We start from the raw sequence: 8,944 nt of genomic DNA on the forward strand, positions 1-8,944 counted from the left end.
GAGAAAGCTGTTGAAGACTCACAGTGAGGACCCTGTTTGGACACCTGGAAACTCCTACAGGAGCTCAGTCTTCAAGGGCTGTGGGAGTGAGACCCACCCTGCCCCCTGGGGCTCCTACTGGAAAGACATCTGCCTTTTAACTCCCTCACCTCTGTTTAAGCTCTGTTGGAACACACATGTGGACTGCCTCCCACTCCGCACCCCGTCCCTTCTGACCCCCAGTAGCTGAGGGCCCAGGCACACTGCAGAGAAGGTGGTGGACTCCGAACAACAGAGAGAGGAGGGAGGACGCCCATCACCAGCTGAGTCAACCTGGAAGGCAGCCCTGAAGCCCCACCCTCATTCTTTCCTTTGAGTAGCAATTGGAGGAACGCTTTTGGCAATCAAGCGGGACAACAACTGAAAATCCAATCAGGATAAACTGTTTCAGACACGTGACTGGAAAATGATTGGGCTATAAGGGGCTTAAAAGGAGTGGGACCTTCTGATCTGGCCTCAGAAAGGACTTTGAAGAGCAAGCGGCGCTGTTCTCTTGCAGAAGCAGTGCTGCCGGTGCCTGGACAGATTTCTCCAGGAGGTGGAGACGAGGAAGCTCCAGCTTCGCTTTCCCTTGTGGCCCAGAGTGGAACATACTGAGCTGCACTGAATCATCTAGAATGCACACGCAACTTTAGGAACTGGTGAGCTGAGAAATTTGGTATCTTTCATTTTGCGTCTCTAAAACTAGAGCTGGCAAACTTGTTCTGTGAAAGACTAGATGGTAAATATTTTAGGCATTGCGATTCTCTGCTTCAAGTACAGTAGTCTTCCCTTATCCAGGGTTTTCCTTTTCGTGCTTTCAGTTACCTGCGGCTCCAAAATATTAATTGGAAAATTCCAGAAATAGGCAATTCATAAATTTTAAGTCGCCAGCCCTTCTGAGTAGTGTGATAAGCTCTTGAGTCAGCCCTGCCCTGGGATGGTAATCCTCCCTTTGTCCTGAGTCCCCATGCTGTTGGCTGGCCGCGCTCTCTGTACCTTAGTCACTTAGGAGCCGTCGCAGTTATCAGAGTGACTCTCCTGGTGGTATCTCAGTGCTTGTGTTCAATTAACCCTTATGGTACTTAATAATGGCCCCAAAGCACAAGGGTAGCAATGTTGGCGATTCAGATATGCCAGAGAGAAGCTGTGAAGTGCTTCCTTTAAGTGAAAATGGGAAAGTTTTTTTTTTTTTTGAGACGGAGTCTCGCTCTGTCACCCAGGCTGGAGTGCAGTGGCGCGATCTTGGCTCACTGCAAGCTCCGCCTCCCGGGTTCACGCCATTCTCCTGCCTCAGCCTCTCCGAGTAGCTGGGACTACAGGCGCCCGCCAACACGCCCAGCTAATTTTTTTGTATTTTTAGTAGAGACGGGGTTTCACCGTGGTCTCGATCTCCTGACCTTGTGATCCGCCCGCCTCGGCCTCCCAAAGTGCTGGGATTACAAGCGTGAGCCACCGCGCCTGGCCTAAAATGGGAAAGTTTTTAACATAATAAGGAAAGAAAACAAAATCATATGCTAAGGTTGCCAAGATCTACAGTACATAAAGATATTTTGTCAGCGAGAGACTGCATTCACATACCTTTAATTTAATTTATTAATTTATTTTTTTGAGACGGAGTTTCACTCTGGCCACCCAGGCAGGAGTGCCACGGCGCGATCTCGGCTCACTGCAGCCCACACCTCCCAGGTTCAAGTGATTGTCCTGCCTCAGCCTCCCAAGTAGCTGAGATTACAGGTGCTCACCGCTATGCCCAGTTTAATTTTTGTATTTTTAGTAGCGATGGGTTTCACCATATTGGCCAAGCTGGTCTCAAACTCCTGACCTCAGGTGATCCACCCGCCTCAGCCTCCCAAAGAACTGAGATTACAGGCGTGAGCCACCATGGCCTGCCTGACATATCTTTTATTACAGTATATTGTTATAATTATTTTGTTATTCTTAACCTCTTACTTTGCATATTTATAAATTAAACTTGATCATAGGTATGTATATATATGAAAAAACATAGTATATATTGAATTTGGTTCCATCTGCAGTTTCAGGCATCCACTTCGGGGGTCTTGGAACATATGCCCTGAAGATAGCAGGGGACTACTTTACTCAACCGTGTCATAGAAGTGCAAAAGCAACCGTGGACAGCAGCACTAAACAAATGATCATGGCTGCGTTCCACAACACTTTATGGTGAACACTGACATTTTGAATGTTATATAATTTTCACGTCACAAAATATTCCTTTTTTTTCTTTTTTTTTGAGACAGAGTCTCTCTCTGTCACCCAGGATGGAGTGCAGTGGCGCGACCTTAGCTCACTGCAACCTCCACCTCCCAGGTTCAAGAGGTTCTCCTGCCTCAGCCTCCCGAGTAGCTGGAGTACAGGCATCTGCTACCATGCCTGGCTAATTTTTGTATTTTTAGTAGAGAAGGGGTTTCACCATGTTGGCCAGGCTAGTCTCAAACTCCTGACTTCAGGTGATCCACCTGCCTTGGCCTCCCAAAGTTCAAGCAGTTCTCCTGCCTCAGCCTCCCAAGTAGCTGGCACTACAGGCACCTGCTACCATGCCTGGCTAATTTTTGTATTTTTAGTAGAGAAGGGGTTTCACCATGTTGGCCACGCTGGTCTCGAACTCCTGAGCTCAAGTGATCCACCCACCTCGGCCTCCCAAAGTGCTGGGATTACAGGTGTGAGCCACCGTGCCCCGCCTCCTTTTGCTTGTTCATTCCCCAAATTTAAAAATGTACAAGTTTAAAAAAATCTTAATAATAAAAAAAGTAAGAAAACAATACCTTAAAAATGTAAGAAACATCCTTGGCTTCCTGACTGTACAAAAACAGGGGAAGGGCCAATTTTCCAATTCCTGTCTTAAATCATTGTTTGCCAAAATGTAGCTGATATCCATTAGTGAACTATAAAACAAGTTTAGTGGGCTGTCAGCTTACAAAAAGAAATAGGATTTTTCACTGACCATAAGATGCCATCAATTATAAAAGATACATTACTCTCTCTTTTTTTTTTTTAACATCAGATGGTAAACATGCTGATATAACAAGGTTTGAGGGAGGCACATCTCACATGAGTGAAAACCCAAACATCATGCTTATCCTCACAAGATATGTCATTTTTGATTCCACTATAAAATAAAAATATATACTGCAAAAACAAATTATGAAATGTATTTCATATTGATGAGATGCTATGATGAGATGCAATCTGATTTAGAGATGTTAAAATGGAAATATAAGCCTGTACCTTAGAATCAATAAAATATGGCATAGAAGGTATCAGAGCCTATCCCTTGTGGTAAGGTGAAGGTATTAGAGTATTTGACAAAACTTTTGTTTCAATTTACACACGCATACACACAGGTTTACCTTCTCCCTTGTACAACAGTATTAAATCATTTGGATTTGGATTTCATTAAATGCTTAGAGAATCTGGAATAAAGGATTAGAGCCTCTGGTACACCTAAATGATCATATTAATAACGACTACTATTTATTTAACAAAGATTTAGCATGTACAGTATGACAGACATTGCTCTATAAGCTGAGGAGTAAACGAAACACAAGACCCTGCCCTCATGTGGCATACAGTTTAGTGGGTAAACACAGAAAAAAAACAAGTTATATTTTTTAATTTTTTGTAGAGATGGGTCTTGATATGTTGCCCAGGCTGGTCTTGAGCTCCTGACCTCAAGCAATCCTCCCGCCTTGGCCTCACAAAGTGATGGGATTACAGGTATGAGCCACTGCACCTGTCCCAGGTTGGAGTGCAGTGGCATGAACATAGCTTTGAAGTCCGGGGCTCAAGTGTTCCTCTTGGCTCAGCCTCCCAAGTAGCTGGGACCACAGGTGTGTACCACCATGCCAAGCTAATTTTTTTTAATTTTTAAATTTTTTTGTAGAGATGGGTCTTGCTATGTTGCCCAGGCTAGGAGCAGAATGTTTTTGAGAGAAGTTTTGTTCAAGTTGGTTAGAAACCTTAGACATCTGAGAGAGTACCTCTGGGATGAGGAGGAGGTGAGTGAGGCATCTAGAGTGCAAAACTTAGAGGCAAGCACTCTGAGATGTTCCATCTGCACCTCCTGAAATCTTGCTTCCTTTGCCTCACAACTGCAGAAGACCAGGGGAGGAGAGAGAGGTAAATTTGAAATTATTATGCCATTTAAAATGTTTCAAGCCTTATTTCTGCCACATAAAATAGTGATGTTGATAGTTATCTCAGTGTTTTAAGGGAGGATACAATAAAGTAATGATTTTGTCTTTCGAAATAAATATTGACTGTTGTCACATGGTTGCACTTAGGTGGCAATTTGTAAAAAGACAGCTCTGGAAGTTGAAGGGACCAGTGGCTTCAAGCAAAAAGTAAATTGAAAATGGGAGATACCTTTTTGTGTAAGAAAGTGGAATCACCAAAGAAGAATTTGAGAGAATCCAAACAAAGGGATGAGGATGATGAAGATCCAGATCTGATCTTTGTTGGAGTGGAGCATGTACATAGAGATGCTGAAATTCTCTTTGTCGGGATGATTTCAAATTCAAAACCAGTCGTTTCAAACATTTTGAACAGAGTCACCCCAGGTTCAAATTCAAGAAGAAAGAAAATCTTCCGTCAAGATCCTGCTCACGTGTCGCAGCCTGCAAATCATGTGACCTCTATGGCAAAAGCCATCGTGCCAGTTTCTCCGTCTGAGGGGAGATCAACAGATAGTCCTGTCACTATGAAGTCTTCATCTGAACCTGGTTATAAAATGAGCTCACCACAAGTTGTTTCTCCCAATTTCTCAGATTCGCTTCCCTCAGGGACTCAGTGTCTAGTTGGAGCTATGGTCTCTGGAGGAGGCAGAAATGATAGTTCTCCTGATTCAAAGCGACTTTCCACTTCAGATATAAACAGCAGAGATTCCAAAAGGGTGAAACTCAGGGATGGAATCCCAGGTGTACCTTCTTTAGCTGTGGTTCCTTCAGATATCTCTTCTATAATAAGCACAAATACACCCCCACAGGGGGTCTGCAATTCATCAAACCATGTTCAGAATGGAGTACCATTTCCTTGTGCTGATGCTAATGGAAAGGCACATTTCAATCTTACCAATCCAGAGAGAGCAAATGGGTCTGATGGCCTGGTAATAACAGACATTCCAAGTCTAGCAAGTCAAAACAAGACCTTTGATCCCAAGAAAGAAAATCCCATCGTGTTACTTAGCGACTTTTACTATGGACAGCATAAAGGAGATGGGCAGCCAGAACAGAAGACTCACACCACCTTTAAATGCCTCAGCTGCGTGAAAGTTCTAAAAAATATTAAGTTTATGAATCACATGAAGCATCATTTGGAATTTGAGAAGCAGAGGAACGACAGCTGGGAAGACCACACCACCTGCCAGCACTGCCACCGGCAGTTTCCCACTCCCTTCCAGCTACAGTGTCACATTGATAGTGTACACATCGCCATGGGGCCCTCTGCTGTCTGTAAGATCTGTGAGTTGTCATTTGAAACAGATCAGGTCCTCTTACAACACATGAAGGACCATCATAAGCCTGGCGAAATGCCCTATGTGTGCCAGGTTTGCCATTACAGATCATCGGTCTTTGCTGATATAGAAACACATTTTAGAACATGCCATGAAAACACAAAGAATTTGATTTGTCTGTTTTGTCTCAAACTTTTCAAAACTGCAATACCATACATGAATCATTGTTGGAGGCACAGCAGAAGGAGGGTCTTTCCGTGTTCCAAGTGCCGGCTACAGTTTTTGACGTTGAAGGAGGAAATAGAGCACAAAACCAAGGACCATCAAACATTTAAAAAGCCGGAGCAACTGCAAGGGTTGCCTCGTGAAAAAAAAGTTATTATTCAAACTTCAGTTCAGCCAGGATCAAGTGGTATGGCTTCCGTTATTGTTAGCAACACTGACCCTCAGCCTTCTCCTGTAAAAACGAAAAAGAAGATGGCTATGAACGCTAGAGATTCCAGACTCCCTTGCAGCAAGGATTCTAGCTGAAAATATGTTCGACTCACTTCCAGGAGTTCCGAAAGGCAGAAGTGAGGCTAGGCCATATGTGCATTATGGCTGTAGATGCTAGCAAGCAGTGTCATCAACTGTCAGGTTTTTTTTTTACAGTGACATCTCATCAGCTCCCTATTGTGAAGAAGTAGCTCCAAAGTCTTTGAGCCCTTTCCCAGTCAAATGCTCCCAACAGGGCATCTCTTATTCTGACCTCAGAGGTTTTTCTTGTTTATGAACTTTAAATAAATGGAATCACACAAAGATTCTTGTCTTTGGCTTTTTAAAATAAATGAGATGGCTGGGCGTGATGACTCATGCCTGTAATCCCAGCACTTTGGGAGGCTGAGGCGGGTGGATCACTTGGGGTCAGGAGTTTGAGACCAGGCTGGCCAACATAGTGAAACCCCTTCTCTACATAAAATAGAAACATTAGCCAAGCGTGGTTGTGGGCGCCTGTAGTCCCAGCTACTTGGGAGGCTGAGGCAGGAGAATCGCTTGAACCTGGGAGGGGGAGTTTGCACTGAGCTGAGATCGTGCCACTGCCCTCCAGCCTGGGTGATAGAGCATGACTCGGTCTCAAAATAAAGTAAAATAAAATAAGTGAGATGCATTTTTGCTGTGTGTAGCAGTAGCACATTCTTTTTCATTGCTGGGTAGAATTTTATTGAGTGTCTGTGGCAGTTTTGTATAAATTTATTTCACTGTTGATGAACTTTGAGGCTGATTCTTTGGCAATTTTGAATAAAGCTGCTATAAGCTTGTGCATGTCTTTTGGTAAGCATGTAATCGTTTCTCGTGGGTATATATAGCTATGAGAAGTGCTGGAACTGCATATATTTAGCTCTTTAGTATAGATACTGCCAAATACATTTCCAAAGTGATTGAAACGATTTACATTCCCACCATCAATACTGCAAATTCCATTGCTACTGATCCAGCACTTGGTACTGTCAGTCCTTTTAGTAAGTGCCCTTCTCTTGAAATTGTAGTGGTACCTTATTGTGGCTTTAATTTGCATTTCCCTGATGAGTAATGGACCTTGAGATTACATAGTTATCAGCCACGTGATTTTTTTTTATTAAATATCTATTCAAGTTTTGCCCCCTCCTACCTTTTTAAAAACTGGGCTGTCGAGTGGGAAGGATGCTGGGGCACTGGAAATATCCCATATTTGGATCTAAATGGTGATTTTATGGTTTATCTTTCATGAGCCTTATTTAAGAAATTGTCTACAAAGGACATAAAGATATTCACTCTATGTTCTAGAAGCTTTACTGTTTAGATGAGACATCTCAAACTGAATTTTTGTTAATGGTGTGATAAGGCACGAAGACTAATTTTTTCATATACATACCCAAAATCAATCAGCACCACTTACTAAAAAGACCACTCCTTCCCTACTGTATTGCCGTGGAAACTGTGTGAATCAGGTATGATTGTATATATGTGTTTCTGGAATCTATTTCATTTCATTTGTCCTGTTCTCTATCCTTGTGCTAATGCTGCAGTATCTTAATTATTGTAGCTTTGCATAATCTTCCATGTGGTAGTTTCATTTCTCCAACTTTGGTGTTCAAAATTGCCTTGGCTATTCCAAATGCTTTGTGAATTGAAGTGGCTTTCATGGGTGTCCTTTGCTTGGTCTCAAACTCAGGTACAATAGTTTACTTTGTGATGTTAGCTGTGGGGCTCTTTGTAGTTACCCACTGAGTACAGGGGAATCGACTTACAAATCAGTAACAGAAAGATCACTGAAAAAACCCCCAAAGTTCCTAAATTAGGCAATACAGTTCTAAACAGGGCTGGCACTAGGGTGAGGCAAGCAGGGAACCTAAGGTGACAACGTGCCATCCCTGAAGCTGGGAGTGGGTCTCTCCTTAATGTGCCCCAGCCTCCTTGCTTATCTCACCCCAGTCCTGGTTCTCATTCTAAATAACCCATAGCTCCCCTAAGAAATTGCAGTGAAAAAAGGAAAATGTTGAACTGAAAGATATTGAAAACAACCACAAAATTTATGGGATGGAACTAAAGCAGTTCTTGGGAATTTATATTTCTAAGTGCATACATTTGGGAAGAAGAAAGGTTGACTAATGATCTAAGTCAGTGCTGTCCGTAGATCTTCCTGCAATGATGAAAATGCTCTACTTCTGCTCTGTCCAATATGCTCCAGGTGACTACTGATCTGTTGAAATGTGGCAAGTGTGACTGAGGTACTAAATTTTTTATTTTATTTTTGATTAATTTAAAACTAAAAAGCTATTTTTGATTAATTTAAAACTAAAGGAAGAAGAGAAAAATCTTCCTTAAAGAAGAGTTGCGAAGTAATTTGTGTAGATAATTTTCCTTCAATGAGACCTCACGGCCTCCCTGCATGTAGGCAAGATTTAGAATAGCGTATGAAAGGCGGGGGGAGAAGTAATTCACAGTGGAGAAGCCAGTAGGAAGTCTTATTGATAGCATGGATCGCTGATGAGAAATTATGAGAAAGACACATCATGTCTGTGATAGTCTTCTAAAAACCATAACCCCAGTGTAACCATGAGAAAAACATCAAACCTAAATTGAGAGACACTCTGAAAAATACCTGACCTTTACTTCTTAAAATTGTCAAGGTCATGAAAAGCAAGAAAAGTTTAAGAAACTGTCACAGACCACAGAAGGCTAAGAACACAAAATGACTAAGTACAATTCAGTATCCTGGATGGGAATCTGCAACAAAAAGGATGATGGGAAAAACTAGTGACACTTGAATAAAGCCTGGAGCTTAGTTGATACTAATTTACTGATGGACACTGGAATTATTATGAAGCCAAAAGAAGATCATTTCACATATATTTATTTTTCATTTTATTATTTTTTGAGATGGAGTCTCGCTCTGTTGCCCAGGCTGGAGTGCAGTGGTGCAATCTCAGC

At 42.3% G+C, this 8,944-nt stretch overlaps 2 protein-coding genes, 1 pseudogene and 1 gene segment (V, D, J or C); 3 read left to right on the forward strand and 1 right to left on the reverse strand.

Moving 5' to 3' along the window:
* The window catches only part of LOC116459127 (probable non-functional immunoglobulin lambda variable 11-55), a 346,106-nt gene that overhangs the window by 110,432 nt on the left and 226,730 nt on the right, over positions 1-8,944 (forward strand).
* The window catches only part of LOC116459129 (immunoglobulin lambda-1 light chain-like), a 325,567-nt gene that overhangs the window by 86,865 nt on the left and 229,758 nt on the right, over positions 1-8,944 (forward strand). The window lies entirely within an intron of this gene.
* On the forward strand, positions 498-6,292 carry ZNF280A (zinc finger protein 280A). Its single transcript, XM_032139407.1, has 2 exons — positions 498-680; positions 4,326-6,292. The coding sequence occupies exon 2, from the start codon at positions 4,397-4,399 to the stop codon at positions 6,023-6,025; it is 1,629 nt and encodes a 542-aa protein (XP_031995298.1). The 5' UTR covers positions 498-680; positions 4,326-4,396; the 3' UTR covers positions 6,026-6,292.
* On the reverse strand, positions 3,041-3,133 carry LOC116459548 (small nucleolar RNA U13; annotated as a pseudogene).

The sequence above is a fragment of the Hylobates moloch genome, unplaced genomic scaffold (genome assembly GCF_009828535.3).
Source record: "Hylobates moloch isolate HMO894 unplaced genomic scaffold, HMol_V3 SCAFFOLD_19, whole genome shotgun sequence".
Lineage (NCBI taxonomy): Eukaryota > Metazoa > Chordata > Mammalia > Primates > Hylobatidae > Hylobates > Hylobates moloch.